Below are 23,185 nucleotides of genomic sequence, written 5' to 3'. Positions count from 1 at the left end.
TCAACTAAAGGCCCATAAAGAGAAATTGGGTATTTAGAGACTTTTCAGTTGTTGGTATGCATATATGCATTGGGCTAGACCCAAGTTGGGCCAACCGCATTCTTTTGTAACTTCATCACTATTAGGCTGAGTTGAAGCAGATGCTGCTTTTAGGAGTTGATTATTGGGCTTGATCCTCACTGGTTTATTAGTAGAATCTCCCAATCCCAAACCAATTTCTCTATTTTTTATTCCTTTCTTTTGGGTAAGCTATCCAAGACAATATACTAGACATCATCACGAATCATCATACCATGATTCACTTCAATATATTAATGAAAAAAGAAAAAGAGAAATGAGAAACTTAACAATAACAATAATGAAAATGTTAAATTGCACTATTCAATATATGATTGATTACAAGGGTACATTACTAATAGGCTTTAATATACACTCTTTGATCCCAACTTGGGTTGGATGAAAGTGTGTATATGTACAGTCCTCTTAAAATCTAATAATGCAACTTCATCCCATTCCCATCAAAACTCAAAACATGAACGGTGTCGGAGAAAACGCCGGAATAGCCGGAAGCGAACTCCGCCTGACAAAAAAATTCAACCAATCAATTTCATAAAAAAAACACTAAATATAAGTGAAGACTACGTCGTCGTTTTACTATATACTGATTACTGACCCGTAATCATCGCTGTGGCTACGGACGCGAACTCGGGCTCGCTCCGGACCACTCTTCCTCTTCACAGCTCGCTCTCGCTCATCCTTCCTTGACGCCATCAAGACGGTGTCCTCGGAGATGGAGATGAGGGACGGCCTCCACTCGGTCGACGTCGGCGACGCCGAGAAGAAGGCGCCGGGAATCCCGCGCTTCCTGCGGCGGCGCGGGCGGCTCGGCGGCACCAGCGAGCTCATCTCCTCGGCGCTCCGAACCGGCTCGGACGTGTTCGGGTCGGCCCGGCGCGTGGCGCTGAGCGTGGCCCCGCAGCACGACAACAAAAACTTCATGATGTACGTACGTAGCTAGCCACCTACCTGATGAGAATCGTGTGAAAGATCAGGGGCTTGGAGTTGAGCTTAATTACGATTTGTGCCATTGGCGGAGGCGTTTCATCATTGTCGACGATGGTTCATGCTTTTCGGTATGGGAGATTGGGTTTGGATACTGGACTTTGCTTGTTCCTGCCTCTTCTCTTCTGCATTTTATAATGGGTGTGGGAGATCTGGATTTATCTCAACGCTCAAATGATTTGCCCTTGCTTTCTGGGGTTATTACAGCGATGCCCCTATTCACAGACAGGTTGACGTGGCGGCGGGCCAGCCTGGTTGATAGGGTGACAGCTCGGACACTGAATGAATGCCTTCTCTTCTCCACGACTCCACCCATATTAATACATGCAGCGGTGGGGACTGTGGACTGTACAATACATTTCTGCCTTTGTCAATAGTTAACCCATAAAGAAAATTTGGCATATTGGGAATGTCCAAATTAAGATTTTAATACATTTTAAAATTTATAGAATCCATCAAAATTTTAAAAAAATTGCTTGAATTCTCTTGAAATTTGTTATGTATAAAAAATTTATCTAAATTCACCCAAATTTATCACCCAAATTTGTAATGAAATTCATGAATTTTTTAGGATACTTATATTTCTAAGAAATTCATTAAAATCTTAGTTGGGGATCCTAGATTTATTTGAAATTCATTAAAATCTTAATTGAGAACACCAAGATCTTGTTGCACTTTTAAAATCCATTAAAATCTAAGTTAGGGACACCAATTATAAAAATAATACAACAAAAATATTTTACATAACTGATCAACACAATAAAAATAACAAAAACATTCACACCAGCTAGTTTAATATATTATATATATATCAGTTTCAATTGTTAAATTAAATCCAATTATTGAATCATTATTCCTCACTTATCCCTTATTTTAGGTGAAAGTTTCTGATAAAAATGACATAGCTTCCTAATCTAACATAATTCATTTCCCAACTAGGGAAATTAAATTATGTGGCTTAATTTCCATAATTGAGCTACAACTATTATGTCCTTTTCAATGGACAAATAGCTAGTTCATCCACTTTCTTTAGAATGCTATCAGTTTCAACTTAATTGAAAAACTTCTTTATGAAAGCATAATTATAACTGGTATACTCAAATATTTATAAGTCATCCATGCATTTTATGTTCAAAATATTTAACTCTAAACACATATGACGTCATTTGAGATACAATCATACAAGCACAACAATATTAACATAGAAAATATGAGCAAAATATTATAATTCTATATATAATTTTATATTTAAAGTGATGAGAGAAACTTTCCTGGAATTGGGAAAAGGTTATATTGGTATGTCAATCCAATAAAATAATGAAACATATGTTTTTATATTTAATCACATAAAATTTTTTTCAATTTCAAGAAATTTTTTCTCTTTAAATGCTAAGTCAGCATCTATCTCTATTATAGAGGCTAGCAAGTTATGAGCTAATTAATATATATTCAATTTGGCTGACTTAATTTTTTTTTTTTTTTTTTTTGAACAATAATACCACAAACACAAAAATTCTTGTAAAATTCAATTGCTAAATACTATGACAAAAATTCTCTTATGTGCATGAAAAAATGAATATACATAGGCATAGAAAAAGTGAGTAATTAAATTGCAGCGCACCTATTAAAATCTTATATATACTAACACTTATTATACTTAAAAAATATATATATATTCATCGATAGTATTTGCTTTGCAAGTGCTCAAGACTAGAAAATGGGAGAGGAGGGAACAATATGGCCTGCATCAAGCCATATTTGGTGTACAGGTAATGGTGAAGTGTCCAACAATTATGGATTGGATTAGATTGTTAATGAGTAGATGTTAGCAGAGGGCATGCTTATCAGCTTATCCAATAAGCCCTCTTTACGAAAATACCCAATGGCCAAATGTCAAAGAGCTTTAAGGTCATATACTCAAATCCCTTTCTTGCCCAATTGTTTTTGTCAATTAAATAGATGGGTCATATACTCATTTCTTTGACATCACATTACCACATGACAAAAAGTTACTTGCAGTACATGCCTACAGGGATCAAGACCTCCTTGTTGGATAGCTTTTGGTCCATCCCCTACAAACTAACAAATAAAACTTCATGTATGTATCAAATGGAAATTGACTCGATCAATAAACGTGCCATATTGAAATTGTTATGGAAATGCCTAATTCCCTGTCCAAGACTTTTTATTTTGGACGTGGACAACCCGCATTATTCATATTTTAAGTGAGATACAAGATTCACGTAATAAATTTTAATAGGTGAAATTATTTACAAAATTATTTTATGAATTGTATCATGTGTTCATGATTTATTTTCTCATTAAATACAATATTTTTAAATTAAGCTTTGGATACACATTACTCGCAAAAACTTTTCAGAAATTGTGTGGATGCATATAACTTGAAAGGCATAATTTCATCCCCATTTTGTCGGTTGAAAATGGAAACAATTCCATCCTCATTTTCTGTCACAGAAAAGGATGTTCATTATCATATGCACCTTTCTCAGGAATGCAATTTCATCTCCACCACAACTCTAACTCTAGGCTTCTAGTATTGAAAATAGAATCTTCTCAAACCCTCCAATCCATTCCATATATTGGTGGCTCTTGAATTCATTCATATTTAATTCAAATTCTCTACTAGAAACTTCATTCTGCTCAATACTCACCCTCAAAAGAAAGCCAACAATTCAAGAACCTATAAATGACTCACCAAATTTGGCAGGACCATTTGTCCTTTAGACTTAAATGCTAGTAGCTACAGCTGCTGAGAAACGAAGACGCATCTAATTTTATCATCTTCTAATTCTCCCCCAACTAATTTCCATGTAACTAAAAATGATTTATTTGTCCCAATGGGATGACAATGCATTCGGTTCTAAAATATCCACTGTTTGGTTACTTTCAGTGTTATAAATTTTCTTGGGTTGCTTCGATGAGAAGGCGAAGCCCTATGGGCACTGGCCCATATGTCTGAAAATTATGTGCATGCTATTGGTTCGATTAAGCCCCCTCTTCTGTGGTGTAGTTGATGCTCAGACAAGCTATCAGAATCTGGATTTGTATTGTTTATGGCTAAAATTCATCTTCATCTAGCCACCATGTATTTGTCTAGCAAAAAGTACGAGTGTCAAATAATATATAGGTATAGAGACAAGAGAAGTCTAGCTTGTATGTTGTAGAATATTGTTAATTTGTTTTGATTTAATAGGTCTTTCATTGATAGTTTAACAATAAAAAAAATCAAATATATGATAAATACACTCTGTATTATATACAAGTCCCTTTTAATGAGAGGGATATCTCTTTTAAGGGTAAATAAAGTATCTCTCGTGGGGCTTATTTCACATTGTAATTTGACGATCGAAGTCGTCTATTTTTTAAGTCTCATTTCAATAATCAACTTTACAAAAATTTAGATAAAACGGAAACAATTTAACCGTTTGATTCAATAGTCATTATTTCAAACTTACATTATATTCGTCTATTTATTTTATCAAAAATTAGATATCCTAATGATTTCCTATTTGTCTAAATTTTTGTAGAAGTGATCTTTAAATAAAGACCTAAAAACTAGATGGTTCGAATTGTTGAAATACAATATATTTGAAAAATTCTTTAATGGAAGGAGTCTGATACTATATAATATACATAGACATCCTACTCCCACTCTACATATCAGTGATCATAACCATTCATTATTAGGTATTCCTTCCTTTGAAGGTCATTCTTATAAATACTAAGTCAAATTACAAATTGTTTACTCATTTGATTACCACAATCATCATTCAATTTTATCTGACAGACTTTGTTAGTCAACACAATTTACATGACCTAATATTTTTTTCTTTGGCTATAATTTTGTAAGAATGATTTTTGAAGAGAAACCTAAAAGATGAACATTTCAAATGTATCATGCAGTGGCTAGGATGAGGACGTCCACATTTTTTGTAAACATCAACAGTTGAACCTTCCACATTAAAAAAAAAAAAAAAAAAAAAACAAGTATAGGCATCTTCATCTTAGCAACATGACGATGCAATTCAATAATCAAAATTACCCACATCTTAGGTCTCATTCAAGGATCGTTCTTAAAATTTCAACCAAATTGGAACTGTTAGGTCATCTAAACTATGTTAACAAATACAATTTCTCATATAAAACTAAATGAAGATAATGATGGTAATCAAATGGATAAATAATTTCTAATTTGACTTTGCTTTTACATGTCAATTAGAGTAGAAACACCTATAGAGCAGATTGTGAGTAAGTAAACGTTTGAACGGTCACTCATAGTCCAAATGCAAACATCTACACTTGCATATTTTTCCTTAAGTGTCATTTTGTATTGGAAGGTTCCGCTTTGGGAATCAAGTAAGGCACACCTAGCCATACAAAAACATTGTCAAAGTGTACACTTCCAGTAGTCTTCCAGTTTGACTCACTTGGTCACTCATAGGCCTTAGTAAACGTTGCTAGTGTCATTAGCCTTCTCTCTACTCAGCTGTTCTGGGTGTGTAGAGCTTTCCAAGCTCGATTTGACCGCCAAAGTGAAGACAACAGTATCACTCATGACTCATGAGTCATGAGCTACTTCACCCCACACCATTACCTTGCTTTGCAAGGGAAGTCATTGTGCGCTCCAACCGCATCAGCCTAGTGGAGACCAGAAGGTACGAGCACAGTGAAGCTACTCATATGTCCTTTTTAGGATTCCACATTATTTAAAGGCTTATTTACACTCTTATCCCTTGAAACTTATCACTTTACCCCTTTAAAATTTATTGTCTTAATTTATCCGTGTAAATTTCTTACGTATCTCACATAATCTGAAACCGTCAAATCCATCAATTTACCCGTCATGTAGACGCTACATCTACCAATTCCAACTGTGCAAATAAGCCTTATATAAATTCCATATACCATTATTAATGAACCTGAAACATAACCCTTCACACAAATTGAAGATACAGAGCAATTGCTGTTGAGTTGTTCAAAGAAAAAACACAGAAACAAACGACCCCTAAGCAGAATCATTCATTATGCAAGTTGAAAAATTCTAGAATAAATCGGTCCAAGTTTTGGACAAGTTTACAATAGCAAAAAGTGTTGCACACAGTTGTCTTAAACAAAAACATTTTTGTAATACATATTTTTTCCACTTCTGTCTTGCTTGGTTGTCATATTGAGAATCCCAGTCAATGAAGACCACCCAACCACAAACCCACGAATGAAGAAATGTGATCAATAAATTCCACTTGCTGACAAATATAATTAAATGGACGATGGAACTGCATACAGGATTTAGTAACGGCCATATGAAGGAGGAGCCATATTATTCTCAGGCGGCGGCATTGGTTGTCTGGGCCTTGCGTATTCAGCAAAGATAACCCAACCATCAAGAAACTATACAGAAGGAAAAAAAAAAAAAAATCAGTTCCAAAATAGATAATTGCGTAAAATAATGAAAATAAATAAAAAATAAATTAGACTTATCAAGAAAATAGTAAATAAATGGGAGAACCATTATCATCCTCATTGAAAGAAGAAGAATGGCTATATTGAATGGATTTGATAAACAGAAGTTACAGGACTGAATGATACCCTCCGAAGTAGAAGTGCCAAAGCAAAGCACAAATTGCATAATGCTACTGATTTTGGAAAATTATAGTATTTTGAAAGTCTCACAAGTTATTGGGACTATCATGCCATGGACATCCATAGAGTGAGAGATGATAGAGATGTCAACATTGATCTGTACCAGTACTGTCATACTCAATTCTGGAGAGAGCTCAGATTGAGATAACCTAGATGATGTATGCAGGTCCCTGTGAATGATTAATTGACACTTTTTTGTGGGCACAGAAACAAGGAAAATGTATTTATTTGGTTGACCATTTTGGTTGAAGGGGGAGGATCATCTCAAATAGATGTATTTGCAAGAAAATTGAATTTGCTAAACTACTGCTTCAGTGTTTCATGGGAACTTTAGGGTCTACTAATCTCTGTGCTGAGAATTCCTTATGTTGTGCTTAGATTAGTAATGGAACATTTTTGTGAAAGGTAGCGCAAGAGTGTCCAATTTGTTTGCCTTAAGAACTAAAGAACAGTAAAGGAATCATTTTCCAATGGGAACCAATTCTGAAACTAAGGAGTTCTCTTTTTTACAAATGTTTTCTTAGGAGTTGGCGTAATATTTTTCAGAAACAAGAGTTTCAATTTATGAAACTTCTTTCTTTTTGACTGTTTTGAGCTTTGGGATACCAAACTTGAACAGTTTAGATTAATTAATAGTTTGTGAGATTTGACTTCGTGGATAGTGGGCATAATGTGTTTTACATGAATTAATCTTGTGGCAACAAACAAACTTTAACAGTGTAGGGAATTCTGTCAACTCACCTGTCCATCCATGCCCTTTATTCCTGCGGTAGCACCTTCTAAGGTAGCATACCTTACAAAACCAAATCCCTTAGAGTATCCTGAAACACGATCAGTCACCACTCTAGCTGTAAACAGCAGAGAATCAACAGTTAATAGACGAAATTACAAAGAAATTAACAAAGTTAAAAAAAAAATAAAATAAAAATAAAATAAAATTTAATAGAAGAACAACAAACCCTGAACTACTTCACCAAACTTAGAAAAGGCTTCATGTAGTGCTTCTGAAGTAGTACGTTTGTTAAGCCCTGAAAACAAACATATATGTGATCCAATACAAATCATAGTAGATCGAAAGGTAACTCAAGTGTGATAAAATATAGACTACTGAAGTATGATGATACACATACCAACCAAGGAAACAAAAACAAAAAGTTCATTTGAAATGAAATGGAAGACAAGGAACTGCCCACAAGATCATCAGTCAGTCACTTGCACACTCACAACTCAAAATGATAAGAGTTAAATAATCATTTTCCAAAAGATACTATTTAATCCTTCTATTATACAGAACATAAAATCTATAGAAAACCCCAGGCAGCTGCTTAAGGCTAATCTTAAAGAAAGAGATGTCGAAATTCAAAATTGATACTACAACATATCCACATTCAATATGAACCTGTAATCAAAAAGCTGTAAACTTTGAACTGTAACCCTTTGTTCTGAGGAAAATACAGGAAATGGTAAGAAAACAACAGTTTGTAACACCTTAAGGGTTCTATAATTAAAAAAGCTAAACTAATAGAAGTAACAAACCCAATCACTTAAGTGTTCGGTTTCTAGGTTGCCCAGGATATAAAAATTACGAACGACGAAAATTACAACTTTCTGTCATCATTTTCACCATTTTCTCAGCATCCATACACTTATAAAGTCCAAAATTATTGAACTACCGACATAAAGCTACGAGATTTTCACCACTTACAGACAAATAGACTAAAAAGCCGATGACCCATAAGCAAATAGAGACAAATAGGAAAGAAAAGTGAGGGGTAAAAAGGGAAGGAGGGAAGAGGGATATACCGGAGACGAAGAGGTTGGTGCTTGGCTCAGCCTGCTCTCGAGTCTGAGTCGACGGAGGGGTCATTGGAGGAATGAAACTTGTAGAGAAGAGCCGCCTCAAGCCACGAGTTGGCCCCGCCGCCGCCGCCGCAGCTGCTCTCATAGTCAAAGCCATTGTATATGCGTTTGAAGGGTTTATGCCCAAAACCCTTTCACTGGTTTTCTAGAGAGAGAGAGACAGAGACTGAGACAGAGGGAGAGGTTGGAGAGCTAATTTTATTGAAATCACGAAGATGACCTACGTTCTAGACTTCTAGCAAGTTAATTGTTAATTTTTGGAGAGTAAATGACATAAGTACCCTCTAAGAAGAAAACCACAAATGGCCGAACATGTAGTGGGCTTGGATCTTAAACAAGTTGGGCTTCAGTCGGATCTGGCAAGCCCGGCCTAACCCATTGTACGCCTCTATTTTATTTTATTTTATTTTTTTTTATGGTCAAAATTGTACACCTCTACCGACATTTTTTTTGTGGCCATTCACCTCTACCGACATTGAAGGTTAAGAAGACACCAATCTTCATGGAAATCTTAATGGATGAAGTCAATAAAGAGCTTCATAAAGCTTGTAGAGAATTGACTTGCGTTGATATACTAGGATTTTTCTCACATACAAACATTGCAATGTGATACATCCACATGGATGGTAGAGCGTAGTCGTAAGGGTACATCATTTTTTGTAGGACATAATTTTTTACCACTGAATAGTAAATATATGACATCGGCTGTTTGTATCATAGAAGCTCTTGATATACTAATGGTTTCAACTTCTACTATTGCACCACCAAATGTAGGTGTTCAAGTTGTATAAGAGAGTACGGCAAAGTCCTTCTTTCAAGGAAATTGGCATTAATTAGCTTGAAATAAGAGACTTGGCACAAATAAAAGCACAAATAAAAGAATGAAAGAATAAGAAGAGCAGCTTGCAAAAGAATTAATGAACCTAAAATTATCAAGACCAGAATGTATGGGTGATAGTTCACCTAAGGGTGAAGATTGAGGAAATATAATTTGGTTTCATTTTACTTTAAGCATATATATATTTTTTTTATTAGTACTCATAAAAATTATTCTAAAATTTTTAGGCCTAACCGCCTAACACAATATTTAAAAGTTGATAAAATTGCAGGACCCTGAACATTTGAAGACCTAAAATAGTTAGCTTACATGACTCTTCTTAAAACCGGGTCTATATGTGATAATCCTTCTAGTGTTAAAAACTAGTATGTACCTTCTCAATTCTCATCATTTTCCTAGTTCTTTTTCAATATTTCATATTTGATGTTTGTTTGATGTATTATTCTAAGATGATATAGCAACATACTGTAATGGTTTGATTCAGCAGTCATTAATTGTAGGAGAATGGATTGGGTCAGCAGTTATCTTACAACATGTTGTAGCTTTTGTATTATTGTTTAATTTTTCTACCTATCAAGTACCTACATGATAGCTTGATTAAAGATAGGCCAAAAGATATCAAATTTTCATCAATCTTGGCACAACACAAGTTTGTCAAGTTTGATGGAATATAATTTTTGTAATAAGCGAATTAAATCATAAAATACTTCATTTAAATTGTATGTTGGATTGTGCTTATAGTTTTCCGTACAGTAATATACTAAAAAAGTAGTAAAATGCTTTATTCTTGGTTCTGTTAGTTGTCAGGCTCAAAGTTGATAAGTGCGTATTTTCCACGCAATTCACGCACGACAAGTCTCCGTTCCTCATCGACCAAAAAAAAATCTCCGTTCCTCTTTCTTGTTTTTTCTCCCCATTTTTTTAAGAAAAGAATCCATGTAATTATAAAATAATCAAGATACTTGATGATCTAAGACTTTTTGTTTTCTTTGTTTTTTCTTAGGGAGGCAAATGAATGAAGGAGTTCAAAGATTGGAAGGCATCGAATTTCCATAGGCTATAATAAGACGACAATGTTTATGAGGTTATTTAGATAGGATGGATACAATCATATCTATCATGGCGGCTATAATTGTTTCCTTTTTAAAGGAAGAAGGCAATGGATGTGAAAATATATTAGTCCTCTTCCTACCAACTAGAGCTTAAATTTGACGCGGATGGAATCATTGCCCAAGGCTTAAGTTTTCCCTTCATTAGGACCCTTGCTTAATGCTTAGCATTCTTCTCAATCACACCAAACCCACAAACATTAGGAACCAAAATATCAGCAGAGAATCCCAACACCTCAAATCACACACTCTCACAAACATTAATTAGACAAAATAAGTAGACCAATTAGTCATCAAATAGGTCATCCTCATAGTCTCATACTATTCAGCTATTTCGCTCCCTATGGGGAGTGTCTGAATCCTCTATTTATCTTCCATGACATGCACACTAAGACCAAAGAAAGTTCAGCTCATCAGTCAACCTCCCCAAGTCACCTCCCTTAGCCTATCCCAGAGCACCTTCAAGTGCAAGAGAGAGCCTGGTCGCTTTTGCCCATTTCTTCTTCCATCATATTCTTCACTTTACATCTAAGACACATTGCTTACAGCCTTGCACTTTCTCTATAAACTAAGAATCCCCAGAAACGAGTCTTTGTTCCTCAATGAGGCTGGAAACTTACCTGAAACACCTGAGGAAGTAGGAACTTCCTAGTTCCCCTTCAGAAACCCAAGAGTACTTCACCAATCACCATGAGGCTATGTCTCATCCTGTTTCTGATTGCCAGGCTCTTTACAAACTCTGAATCTCTTAGCAGGGCTGATTTCCCAGATGGGTTCCTTTTTGGAACAGCTTCTTCAGCATACCAGGTACTTCTTTGTTTTGGTTTTAACAGCATGATGGGGCTAGCATATGCAAGAGCAGTTTAACAATCATGGGATCTTGTATGTGGTAGTTTGAGGGGGCTGTAAATGAAGGAAACAAGGGAGCTAGCATATGGGATACTTTTGCAAAAGAAGCAGGCGGTATGAATTCAAATTAGATGGACAGTTTAAGTGATGCAAACATATTTTGCAGCAGCTTTGTAATTGCATTACTTGCTTTCTATGCTAACAGGGAGGATTCTAGATTTCAGCAATGCAGACACAACCGTAGATCAATATCACAGATTTCAGGTGAACTGCAGATTGACCTTGGTTGAATTCAGAGTTTTCATTTGTAGAGTTTTAAACATACAAGCAATAGCTGATTATCTCCAACTTTTCTTTCTTTTCTTCGCTTCTAAGTGTTTTTCTAGTTTAGACAAAAAGTTTTCATATTAATTTAAACAAAGAACTTGTTCATTGAATAGTAGCAGGGTAATTAATCAAATGGCCTAACATCAATTTTAATACTAGTCTAAATTATAAAAGTAAGATAATGATGATGCATGACAATGATCCATCACCAACTTTAATAATTAATACTATAACAGGAAACATATCCAAATAAGGCCATTGACAAAAGTTCAAATATATTATTAGCCAACAGATGGCAGCTGATCTCTTACTAAACAAAAATAGATATTAAAACTCTAAATTTACAGACTGATGTAGACTTAATGAAGGATATGGGAGTGAATTCATACAGATTCTCAATATCGTGGCCAAGAATTTTTCCAAGTAAGACCCGATTCTGTTCAAATTTTCTTTTTCACTACTTCATTGTCTGTCTGTTGATTACTAACTGCTTTTCAAACTAACGTTAAACAGATGGAACGGGAGAACCAAACTCAGAAGGAATAAACTACTACAACAGCCTTATAGATGCTTTAATAGAAAAAGGTTACTCATTGAGACCTCTCTAAGAATGTAATTCCTTCTGAAGTACAACATTATTGAAGTCAAACTATTCTTTTCAATCAGGGATCCAGCCTTTTGTAACTCTATATCATTGGGATCTTCCACAGATGCTTGAAGACAGATATGAAGGATGGTTGAGCACACAGATAGTGTAAGTATCATACACCCACAGGAGACGTTTTGAAAATACTGGTAAAACTTTATACTCACCTCAATCCCTTACAGAAAAGACTTTGAACATTATGCCTTCACCTGCTTCCAAGCATTTGGAGATAGAGTGAAGCACTGGATCACCTTCAACGAGCCTCATAATTACGCACTCCAAAGTTATGACTTAGGTATACAAGCTCCTGGCCGATGTTCTATTCTTGGTCATTTGTTTTGTAAGAAAGGAAATTCATCTGCTGAACCATACATTGTTGCTCACAACATCCTCCTGTCCCATGCTGCCACTTATCATATTTACCAGAAATTTTTCAAGGTACCCTGATTTCTACATATAATAATTCCCAACTCATAGAGTAATCATTATTTTTAAGAATATGAAAAATGGCATTTAGGCTTTCTTTATTTTTAATTGGTTTTTTCTACTGGAACACCTAGGAGAGACAAAGAGGTCAAGTAGGAATTGCACTAGATTCCAAATGGCATGAACCTGTATCTGATAGTGATGAGGACAGAGATGCAGCAAGTAGGGCAATTGATTTCTCATTGGGATGGTAATTTCTTTCTGTACATTTTATTCATAACATTTAGGAAGAGTCCAAAAATTGTATAAACCACACATAACACAAAAAAAGTGAATCAGGTTACTTGATCCACTATTTTTTGGCGAATATCCTCTTTCGATGAAGAAGTTTGTGGGTAAGAGATTACCAGAGATTTCGCAGGAAACCTCAAAACTCCTGGTGGGATCCTTGGACTTTATTGGCATAAACCACTACACCACATTATATGCTCGAAATGACAGGAGTCGGATTCGAAAATTTATATTGCACGATGCTACATCTGATGCTGCAGTCATTACAACCTGTAAGATGCCAAAGCACAATCTTCTACCCTCTGGTAGTGTTTGGTTTCTGGAATGAACATTGGAATGGAATGGAATGAAATCAAGATAAGAATGAATGTTGAAAGAGTTAGAAGTTAAACTGTTAAAGACTTAAAGACTTAAAGTAGGAAGAATAGAAAATTGGTAAGGAATGCAATTGGTATTCTCAATCATTTTGAGGGGATGGACACTCCTACTGAATGTCCATTCCTTTTTTTACCAAACAATGGAATTGGAATTCCCTAGAAATGCCCATTCCATTCCAAGGTTCATTCCAATGAAACAAACACTACCTAAAAGTAATTATGAAAGGATGAAAATCAGGATTTCAACTGATATGTACCTGACTTTGATTGTAGCATATAAAAGAGGAGTGGCAATTGGAGAAAAAGTAGGTCTCAACCGCTTGCTAAATCCCTTAATTTAGTCATTCCTTTCATATTTAAGAAACATCATCAATTCTTCACTTCTTCCTCCTCCAGGCAGCTTCCCGCTGGTTACGCATAGTCCCATGGGGAATCCGAAAGTTGGCAAGACACCTCAGAGACAAGTATCAAAACCCTCCAGTGATAATAACAGAAAATGGTGAGTAGATTAAGACTCAAGATTTATACATCAAACTTTCATGAAATAATAACGGTGTAAATTCATGAAAACAGGTATGGATGATCCAAATAAACCTTTTATACCTTTAGAAAAGGCTTTAAATGATGAAAAGAGGATAAGATTCCACAGGGACTACCTCTCGAACCTATCTGCTGCTATAAGGTAAGAACAACTCCCCACTTTGATGGCTTGGTGTAATGTCCTGGGTTCCTGAAAGCTTGGATAGTGAGATCCCTATGCTATGCTTGAGCCCTTTAACATTGTACATGCCACTTAACAGAAAACTAAATCAATACAGGCAAGACAACTGTGATGTGCGTGGTTATTTTGTGTGGTCATTGCTCGACAACTGGGAATGGAACTTGGGCTACACCGTCCGGTTTGGACTCTACTATGTGGATTACAAGAACAACCTTACAAGGATTCCTAAAACTTCAGTGCAATGGTTTAGAAGATTTCTCCAAGTTAACAATGATCTGAGACTCTAGATCGAACAACATACTCTTGGTTTTTTTATTTTATTTCAACAACATACTCTTGTTACAGATCAATAAAGCACATGTTGTACAATGCATTTTATATTGCAAACGAAAGGTCAATAAAGCAAAAAAAATCAATGAAGCTCTCCAAAGTCCCAACCTTGTTATACGTATGTATTCCAATTGTCAAATCACACACCAGTTAAGCGAAAAACAAAAAAACAAACATGAGTAATGCACAACCAAACATCATAGTATACAATTCAATTGAAGAAATTGATGTCTTTCATTTTAACAAACCGTATTACACATACAATTAATACCAACTTATCAAACTACATCAATTAAATGTTCAATTAACTGGGATATATTGATATATAAGTTTGTGTTCTGGACAACAAAAAAGTAAAAAATTTGGAGATGGAAACAAAGAGCGCGGTGATAATGGCATACCGGACTTCGCCCCCAGAGCGAAATACGATTGAAAACGATGAAGTCGGAGTCCTCGCAGCCTAAAGCTTCCAGAAAGAAAGACACAGATTGTGGTTTGGGCAACTGAGCGAAAACATCAGCCAAACTGGTTAGGACTCACCAACTTACTGTTGTTGCTGTTGGTTGTTTTTTTTTTTTGGCCAAACTGTTGTTGCTGCTGTTAGTTGTTACTTGTTATTGCCTTATTGGTTTGGCTTCTCGCAGCCATTTTAGAAGACCCTCCAAACGACATGTCGCAGGATTTTTGGGAGGGGGTGTTTGGTTACATGAGGACACCTATCCTAAATTCTAAATCCTAATTCATTTACCTACCCGTCCTCATCATTTGGACTAGTATTTTTTTTATTTTTTTATATGAGGCAGCCTTAAATAGACAAAAGTAATAAATGTCACTTAATCCATCTTAAGCGAATTGATAAGCTAATGGAGTGGATTTGCATCAACAATATAGACATTCATTTATGAACTTTATTCAGTAATATCTACGCTGTCACATGTAGTCTTATAAGCTATATAAGATTAAATTTAACATGTTATTGTTATAAATGATTAATAGTTAACAAATTCTAAAAACACGTGAAATGACGAAAATACGCATATTCATAACAAGCACATAACGATATCATCATTCCATTAGTTTCTTGACATTTGAGTTTTGATTGTAATCTAATATAAAGTACCTGAAGAACAATATTAGAAATTGCTCAAATTTTATGGGCTAAAAGTGTTATTTAGGGAAAAAAAAATACAGACCGAGTGTACCGCAGTTCAAAACAAACCTACACATACACTGCTATGTTTGACCTTCTGTGACAAGCTGTTATGAAAGATTCAAAGTTGTCTTCTTTTTTGGTAAATATGTTCAACCCAACCCAACCCAACCATGCCCCTAGCCCTAGCTTCATCAAACTGGAGAGGAAAATCTAGTACGCGCCTGACCACAATAAACAAAATACAACTACATATTAGGTGAATAGGTGGTGACGGTGTTAGGTCCACACAGCCTGCAAGCATAAAATCTCATATATAGAGAGAGAAACACTTACTCAAAGCACCTTTAAGCCCTTGAAATACCCCATTCTCATTCATTCTTTGTCTCTCTCATTAAACTTTTGTTGGAGTACAAATAGAAAAACGTGTTTCTTTTCTTGTTTGATAGAAAACTCTAATCTTGAGCCTGCATTCGATTCTTTCTTGCGAAACGCGGATACTGTGCTACTGTCATTTTGATTCTTTGTCATGAAACGAGGGTACCCAGAATCGTCTTCCACCTCTCTTGGGCCAGCTCAATCCAGGCTCAAGCACAACCCAGAAGGTAATATTGGTGATGCTGAATTTACATGCCTTTTTGTTCCCTGGTTCGGATTTGTAGTTTCATATGGTAAATTGTTGATCTTTTTTGTTAGTTTGGGATTTTTTGGATCTGGGTCTTGTAGTTTTATCGTTTTCTCTCTTCTGGGTTGCTGAGAAAGTGAAGGAGAAGGGAGAGAAACATAAAGTTTGAACTCTTTCTTTCATGTTTTCGGTTGTTTTGTTATTCAATGTTTGTTGTGTATCTGATTAATGTGGTTATTAACTCGAACCTGGGGTTATTAGTTATCCAACTTACGTATTTGCTTGGTAACAGAGGAAACTGAAAGAAGGGGAATATAACCAACTTTTGGTTTGTCTATTTTTTTACTCTTTTTTATAACTGAAACATAGCAAAAAAACATATGATATATCTAACAGCCATATAATGAAGAATCAATATCAAAATCTTCATTTTTCTTCTTACAGTTCTTGCAATAATATTGAATGCAAGCACTGTGTTAGATTTTTGTCTTAATCTCTGTGACTCACATTGTGGTCGTAGGTGATTCACAATTCTTAGAGGATGAAAGTACAAAAATTTTTGCACGTAAAGTGGCCGATCATTACAGTGCAAGGACGAATCAAACTCTGGAAGAACGAGAAGCTAGTCCAATCATCCATTTAAAAAAGCTTAACAATTGGGTATGTCTTTTAAACTCATACATACTTCATAATAGTATATCACACTTCATATTTTTTTTAGTTGATCATAGTTCCTCTGTTTGAGCAGATTAAGAGTGTCCTAATTCAGCTTTATGCTCGGCGAGGAGATGCTGTTCTTGATCTTGCATGTGGCAAGGTATTGGTTATTCATTACATCTTTTTTTCCTCTTTCCTTTGACTAAATATTCTCTAATCAATCTCTTATTTTTGCTAGGGAGGTGATCTCATCAAATGGGACAAGGCCAAAATTGGGTATTATGTTGGCATTGATATCGCTGAAGGCTCAGTAAGTGCTGAAATTTGGTTAAATTTAGCTCATTAGTTCAAAATTTTCATTTAGATAATAGCTACATTGATTTACAACTTACATGCAACTGTGGTTGAGGTTGTCGAGGCTCTTCATCATAGTTATTCCCTCTTTTGGAGTCCAAAGATTGATTTCAGAATCATTTTTCATTGTATTGCCCCTCAATTTCTAACCTATGTTTCAGAATGTGTAAACTTGCATTTGTGCTTGTAGACTTGTAGTTGGTCTACATTAAAGCTATTGTGAGGTGTTGTATTCAATTTCCTAGTCTGGCTTGGTCATTTTTGTAGAGAATTGCTTCTAATAAGTTACTTGTTTGGGTTTTATTTGGTGCGGAAGGAAAATCCTTTAATTTTCAAACAAGGAATGAGTCTTTTGTGTCTTTTGCGTGCTTGTGTATTTTTTATTATCCTGCACAACCTCATCATGTAGTGATAAATTGCTGAGTCTTTTACAACGGTAAAGAATTTCTGAACACCACCAATTTCTTATTGTTCAAGTATGAAATTTTGCTTGTGTGTGTGTATTTTTTCCTGATGGCCAATAAAGTGATATCTTTATCCTCAATCCCCATGAAGACGTTCTGAAGCTGTTTTGTTGGCTGCCTTCTATTTCTTACTGTTTATGCTTTTAAATGTGTGCCACCATTAACCATCTTATTATCATGTTCAAAATTTATGTACAGATAGAAGATTGCCGCACCCGTTACAATGGTGATGCCGACCATCATCAGCGTCGTAAAAAATTTACATTTCCTGCTCACCTTATATGTGGAGATTGTTATGAGGTAATTGCAGATCTGATAGCTGCCAGCAAAGCCATTCTCTTTCCCTAGTGAGCTTGCCTTTGCTTCATTCAATCAAGGAAGCAGCCATTAAACAGAATATGTGGACATGAATCCTGCCTAGTAGTTCTATGCCCTATAAATATTAATGCTATGTTGTGGTTTCAGGTTCGCCTGGATAAAGTCCTAGCAGATGATGCCCCCTTTGATATCTGCAGTTGCCAGGTGAGCCTCTCCATGTACTAATAGATTGCTAACTTCTATTGTAAGTAATTAAAATTGGAGGTGAGGAAAGCCTTTGAAACTGAACCATCAAAATACATTTTATTTTGCAGTTTGCCTTGCATTATTCCTGGTCTACTGAGGCACGTGCACGGCGAGCCTTGGCTAATGTCTCAGCTTTACTTCGCCCAGGTGGTACTTTCATTGGCACAATGCCAGATGCCAATGTGATCATCAAAAAGCTTAGAGAAGGTTTATTTTACACCTTGCTTTTCATTCTCTTTCGGAGTCATGCTAAGAGTAGGAAATTTTGAATCTGAGGAAACAAATTTGATGCTCTTTCATAAGTCCAGTAAATTCTCAAATAAGAATTTTTTTTTAAAAGGGGTGAATGGAGCTTCTAATTAAATTTTTGGAATACAATATGCTATGTTGGCATGCTAGAGATATCCACAACTTCCTGACTCTCTGTAGAGAAATTAACACTGCCGTAATCAACCTTACCACTGTATTCCAACCTTATGTGGCTTCAACAAATGGTTTCCCTCAATGATGAGCATCCCTTGAAGACTGATGTTCTTGCTTCCTTTAGTCCAACTTTCAATGAGCGTGCTTAATCTGCTTCATCCCGCTGTGCAGTTATTTAGACAGAAATCCTCTTTTGTTTATCTTTTGTTTACTCTCTCCCTTTTCCTCTCTCGCCAATCGAACAAGTGACCTATTGACCTTGGTTGTTATGCAAAGCCAAATAGACCATAGAAGGATCGGCGGAAATCCTCTTGATTTCTGCTTTTGAAATGAAATACTCTTGAAATTAAGCTTCACAAAATTGGTTGAGAGGACAAGAGAAAAGACAGGGAGGCATAAGGAAAGACCTAGTTGTGCCTATTAAGATTGTTCTCTTCCAAATCCTTAGAAAATTGTGTCCAACTTGTTTCCTTTTCTTGTTATGCACTACACACTTCAGGTTATTATAAACTGGATCTAGTCTGATCAGATGATTTGTATGATGAAGCTCCCATTAGCTTTCTCCCTTATATTTAGCATTAAGATTGTTGGGCATGGCATTCCACTTTCATCATTATTGATTGGAGATGCTATGTTCATTGTGAATGTGCAGCTGAAGGATTGGTCTTTGGTAATACTGTCTACTCGATATGTTTTGATGAAGAATTTTCTGAAAAGGTATGTTTTTACTCATATTGCTGTTCTATGTGCTTTGATTTTTATTTATTGAGTTATTCTTCAAGCTGAGATATGATCTTTGAGAACATGAGTATTTTACATACTATTTCAAATTTGACGAATGCTTCATTTATGGCTCAGAAATTTAAGTCTTCAAGCCCCTTTGGTATCCAGTACAAGTTTCACCTGGAGGTATGGAACTTGTTTATTTATGTGTTCCGCTGTTAATATTGGTTGTATCTAAAATGTAGTGCTAGGTGGTCTGTTTGATTTCTTTCCTATGATTTCTGCTTATAATTTCCTTTGCAGGATGCTGTTGATTGCCCGGAATGGATTGTCCCCTTTCACATGTTCAAAAAATTAGTAGGAGAGGTATACTTTCTTCTTTAATGAGAATGTCACCTGCTTTTGAAATGTACTCAGTTACAATGTAAATTATATGTTGATATTTTAGGCGTTGGGTTCTTAATCCTCTAATATTCATACTACTTAAAATACATTTGACCTTTTGCAGTATGATATGGAGCTAGTTTTTGTGAAGAACTCACATGAATTTGTGCACGAGTACATGAAAAAACCAGAATATGTGGAGCTAATGCGAAGGCTTGGTGCATTAGGTGATGGTAATCAAGATCAGAGTAAGTTCTTTTGCTTCAATTCTGTGGCCCTTTACTTTCTCTTTGCATACAAACGGTTGATTAATTGGGACCCAATTTAATGATGGTAGTAAAAAAAAAAATTCAGTATCAGTTGATTATGTATGGTTTTGTCATTCACTTAATGACGTGTCGTGATCATGAGTTTTAGTATTAATACATTTTTCATTCTTGCTTTGTAATATCCAGGCACACTATCACAAGATGAATGGGAAGTAGCTTATTTGTATTTGTCATTTGTCTTGAGGAAGGTGAGCGCATACTCCCTAGTGCAAAATGACCCATACAATCCCATTTTTGTGTTACGGTTACCATTATTATAGTCCCTCTGTGTTTCCATTTGTGTCTGTTGAGGAATATATCTGTGTTATTTTCAGCGAGGCCAACCTGAACGGACACTAGTAAATGGTAGAAGAGACAAAGGGAAGATGAACATATCAAAAGAGGACATCATGTACATTAGTAGTCATTAATGGAACACTAAATATGCCTCAGAGATCCATTTTTATAGCAGAAAGGAACAACGGTTTTGCAGAATGGAGAAACCTGCTTTCCCAAATGGGAGAAGGAAGAGCTCAACTGCCCACACAGAGGGCGGAACATAGAAGGGACTAAGGGGTCATGTCCCCTGCAAACTTCTGAAAAAAAAAAAAAAAAAGACAAAAGTTAACAGATGTTATAGTGAATACCAATGTGTTGAACATATGTATAACTTGTAAAACTTTTTGTACTCTCTTCTACAGTTCTACTCTTCATGAATTGGAATTTCCCTAAATTGGAATTTCCTAAAACTTTTTGAACATACATAGATTCCCTAAATTGGAATTTCCTAACCATTAAAATGCTTCAGAGATTTCTAGGTAGAAATAAAAGAATTAAAACGAAAGACATAAAAAAAACATTTTAGGTAAAAAAATTAGAGAAAATTATAGAAATTGTCCATTTATTATTCGTTATGTTTTGTTTTGATTTACAAATTTTTTTAAGTTTCATATTGGGTCATGAATTGTTTTATGTTTTTCATTTTGGTCCAAAATGGATAATTTTGTCCCTCAAAGTCAACTCATTGGTACAAAACTTAGGGGTAAAATTGTCTGATTTTGCTTGATTTGGTTCAAAATGAAATATTTTAGACAATTTGTGGACCATTATGGCACTTAAAAAAATTTGTAGACCAAAACAATACTTAACGAATAATAAGTGGACCATATTTGTAATTAACTCAAAAAATAAATAAGAAAGTCTTTTGAATAATGACACTTCTCCTATCTCTAACTGGAAGTATACTTCCGAGGCCAAAAAATCTGGAAGTTTATTTTTACCAAATCGTTTTTAATGACGGGTTCTTTTGTTTTAAGAATCATACCTCTTCAAGCCCAATTTCTCAGTTTAAAGTCATCCAATATTATACAATCAGCACATGAACAATTAAACTATCAATTACAAAAAAAAAAAAAAAAAGAATCAAATAGAAAATCAATATTTAAAAACTGGATATTACATAACGAGTTAAAAAAAATTGATGATGATAATTAGTGCTACAAATATCATACCAAGTTATTGTGTTGAAGTGGTATGATATTCCAGACTATATCTTATTGTAATTGAAAAAGTTGTTCGGTTTCAATACATGTTATGACATCTTTCGAAAATGGACATCCAACTTTTGAGTTTTAGAGATAAACTTACATGTAACATAGATATGGCTGATTTGATATCTCAACTCAATAACATAATGGCACATATGCTCTTATATTTCATTACATAAAACTTTTTCTAATTTCAAAATAAAACATATCTTATGAAATGTCAAGTCATCTCTTATCTCTCTTATAGGTAAATATTTTCTTGAGTTTTATTAAATTACTATGAAATCTTAATAAATGATTTATTTTAAGTGGTTTGACCTACTATAGTAACGAGATGATGTGATATGACCAGCATGAACGTTATTCTTCTTTCACAAAAGTTGGGAAAGTCTTATTTGTCCATTGGATGAGTTTCACATTCACAGAGGTCTCGTTTGATGCATAGTATTAGATAGAATATGATAAATGGTAAAATCATGTGCTTTTAAGGAAAAAGATGAAGGGTGTTTTCTAACATAAAGGAAGAAGATGAATTAGTTATGAAGAGAAACTTATCCCTCCTAATCCCACCATTTTGGGGGAGATTGGAAGGGATAAGTTTTTTCATATTATTAGTCTATCTCTTTTCCATTTTCTTTCTTAAAGTTAGAAGTTTCTTATTTAAATACACATGATTTTACAATATATTATATTCTATCCACTCTTATACACCAAATGAGGCCAAAGTGTATAATCACCTAATGGGTTGTACACTAATATCCAGGCACACTATCACAAGATGAATGTTAAATAGCTTATTTGTATTTGTCATTTGTCTTGAGGAAGGTGAGCGCATACTCCTAGTGCAAAATGACCCATACAATCCCATTTTTGTGTCCCCGTTACCATTATTATAGTCCCTCTGTGTTTCCATTTGTGTGTGTTGAAGAATCTATCTGTGTTATTTTCAGCGAGGCCAACCTGAACGGACACAAGTAAATGGTAGAAGAGACAAAGGGAAGATGAACATATCAAAAGAGGACATCATGTACATTAGTAGTCATTAATGGAACACCAAATATGCCTCAGAGATCCATTTTTATAGCAGAAAGGAACAATGGTTTTGCAGAATGGAGAAACCTGCTCACCCAAATGGGAGAAGGAAGAGCTCAACTGCCCACGCAAAGGGCGGAACATAGAAGGGACTAAGGGGTCATATCCCCTGCAAACTTCTGAAAAAAAAAAAAAAAAAGTTAATATGTGTTATAGAGAATACCAATGTGTTGAACATATGTATAACTTGTAAAACTTTTCAAGTAAAAAAATAAATTAGATGTCTTTTGAATAATGACACTTTCCCAGTTTCCTATCTCTAACTGGAAGTATACTTCCGTGGCAAAAAAAAAAAAAGTTTTTTCCACCAAATAGTTTTAATAAGGGATTCTGTTGTTTTAAGAACCACACCTTTTCAAGCCCAATTTCTTAGTTTAAACTTACACTCAGAGCTCTC

The 23,185-nt window shown here is 35.1% G+C and overlaps 4 protein-coding genes across 6 annotated transcripts; 2 read left to right on the top strand and 2 right to left on the bottom strand.

Moving 5' to 3' along the window:
- Nucleotides 1-365: 365 nt before the first annotated feature.
- On the bottom strand, nucleotides 366-1,184 carry LOC147298167 (uncharacterized). The gene is made up of 2 exons (XM_086228751.1): nucleotides 674-1,184; nucleotides 366-580 (listed from the first exon to the last, which is right to left on the bottom strand). Exons 1-2 carry the CDS (start codon nucleotides 997-999, stop codon nucleotides 526-528), a joined length of 381 nt encoding a protein of 126 aa, XP_086084877.1. The 5' UTR covers nucleotides 1,000-1,184; the 3' UTR covers nucleotides 366-525.
- Nucleotides 1,185-5,963: 4,779 nt separating this feature from the next.
- LOC147298166 (RNA-binding (RRM/RBD/RNP motifs) family protein) lies at nucleotides 5,964-8,802 on the bottom strand. Its single transcript, XM_086234807.1, has 4 exons — nucleotides 8,527-8,802; nucleotides 7,683-7,751; nucleotides 7,465-7,571; nucleotides 5,964-6,471 (listed from the first exon to the last, which is right to left on the bottom strand). The coding sequence occupies exons 1-4, from the start codon at nucleotides 8,678-8,680 to the stop codon at nucleotides 6,370-6,372; spliced, it is 432 nt and encodes a 143-aa protein (XP_086090933.1). The 5' UTR covers nucleotides 8,681-8,802; the 3' UTR covers nucleotides 5,964-6,369.
- A 1,812-nt stretch (nucleotides 8,803-10,614) lies between these two features.
- Nucleotides 10,615-14,589, top strand: BGLU41 (beta glucosidase 41). 3 transcript variants are annotated; one of them, XM_086234779.1, is made up of 13 exons: nucleotides 10,616-11,337; nucleotides 11,424-11,493; nucleotides 11,585-11,643; nucleotides 12,054-12,129; nucleotides 12,220-12,291; nucleotides 12,373-12,460; nucleotides 12,535-12,790; nucleotides 12,913-13,028; nucleotides 13,118-13,341; nucleotides 13,720-13,751; nucleotides 13,843-13,945; nucleotides 14,020-14,128; nucleotides 14,265-14,589. In XM_086234779.1, the coding sequence occupies exons 1-13, from the start codon at nucleotides 11,221-11,223 to the stop codon at nucleotides 14,452-14,454; spliced, it is 1,512 nt and encodes a 503-aa protein (XP_086090905.1). In that variant the 5' UTR covers nucleotides 10,616-11,220; the 3' UTR covers nucleotides 14,455-14,589. The 3 variants fall into 3 exon arrangements, with proteins under 3 accessions (XP_086090913.1, XP_086090905.1, XP_086090921.1); XM_086234787.1 differs by lacking the exon at nucleotides 14,265-14,589 and having other exon boundaries at nucleotides 10,615-11,337; nucleotides 14,020-14,132; XM_086234795.1 differs by lacking the exons at nucleotides 10,616-11,337; nucleotides 11,424-11,493; nucleotides 11,585-11,643 and having other exon boundaries at nucleotides 12,115-12,129; nucleotides 12,220-12,318; nucleotides 12,417-12,460.
- A 1,373-nt stretch (nucleotides 14,590-15,962) lies between these two features.
- LOC147298164 (mRNA capping enzyme family protein) lies at nucleotides 15,963-20,898 on the top strand. The gene is made up of 13 exons (XM_086229020.1): nucleotides 15,963-16,252; nucleotides 16,793-16,932; nucleotides 17,021-17,089; nucleotides 17,168-17,239; nucleotides 17,946-18,047; nucleotides 18,213-18,269; nucleotides 18,380-18,518; nucleotides 19,387-19,451; nucleotides 19,593-19,643; nucleotides 19,761-19,823; nucleotides 19,966-20,089; nucleotides 20,297-20,358; nucleotides 20,485-20,898. The coding sequence occupies exons 1-13, from the start codon at nucleotides 16,177-16,179 to the stop codon at nucleotides 20,578-20,580; spliced, it is 1,116 nt and encodes a 371-aa protein (XP_086085146.1). The 5' UTR covers nucleotides 15,963-16,176; the 3' UTR covers nucleotides 20,581-20,898.
- Nucleotides 20,899-23,185: the final 2,287 nt, after the last annotated feature.

Source organism: Dryas octopetala, chromosome 1, assembly GCF_963921425.1.
Source record: "Dryas octopetala chromosome 1, drDryOcto1.1, whole genome shotgun sequence".
Classification (NCBI taxonomy): Eukaryota; Viridiplantae; Streptophyta; class Magnoliopsida; order Rosales; family Rosaceae; genus Dryas; species Dryas octopetala.
Note: the sequence above shows the minus strand (reverse complement) of the source record. Positions and strands in the feature narration are given on the sequence as shown.

Excerpts from the sequence above, each read along its gene's own strand:
- LOC147298167 (XM_086228751.1), bottom strand. The coding sequence starts at position 999 with ATGAAGTTTTTGTTGTCGTGCTGCGGGGCCACGCTCAGCGCCACGCGC. Across the intron at positions 581-673 it reads AGCCACAGCGATGATTACGG|GCGGAGTTCGCTTCCGGCTA; the intron begins GTCAGTAATCAG and ends TTTTTTTGTCAG.
- LOC147298166 (XM_086234807.1), bottom strand. The coding sequence starts at position 8,680 with ATGGCTTTGACTATGAGAGCAGCTGCGGCGGCGGCGGCGGGGCCAACT. Across the intron at positions 7,572-7,682 it reads GTTTGGTGAAGTAGTTCAGG|CTAGAGTGGTGACTGATCGT; the intron begins GTTTGTTGTTCT and ends TGCTGTTTACAG. Across the intron at positions 6,472-7,464 it reads TAAAGGGCATGGATGGACAG|TTTCTTGATGGTTGGGTTAT; the intron begins GTGAGTTGACAG and ends CCTTCTGTATAG.
- BGLU41 (XM_086234779.1), top strand. The coding sequence starts at position 11,221 with ATGAGGCTATGTCTCATCCTGTTTCTGATTGCCAGGCTCTTTACAAAC. Across the intron at positions 13,029-13,117 it reads ATTGATTTCTCATTGGGATG|GTTACTTGATCCACTATTTT; the intron begins GTAATTTCTTTC and ends AAAGTGAATCAG. Across the intron at positions 13,342-13,719 it reads TGCTGCAGTCATTACAACCT|CATATAAAAGAGGAGTGGCA; the intron begins GTAAGATGCCAA and ends CTTTGATTGTAG.
- LOC147298164 (XM_086229020.1), top strand. The coding sequence starts at position 16,177 with ATGAAACGAGGGTACCCAGAATCGTCTTCCACCTCTCTTGGGCCAGCT. Across the intron at positions 16,933-17,020 it reads TAAAAAAGCTTAACAATTGG|ATTAAGAGTGTCCTAATTCA; the intron begins GTATGTCTTTTA and ends CTGTTTGAGCAG. Across the intron at positions 19,452-19,592 it reads ATGAAGAATTTTCTGAAAAG|AAATTTAAGTCTTCAAGCCC; the intron begins GTATGTTTTTAC and ends TTTATGGCTCAG.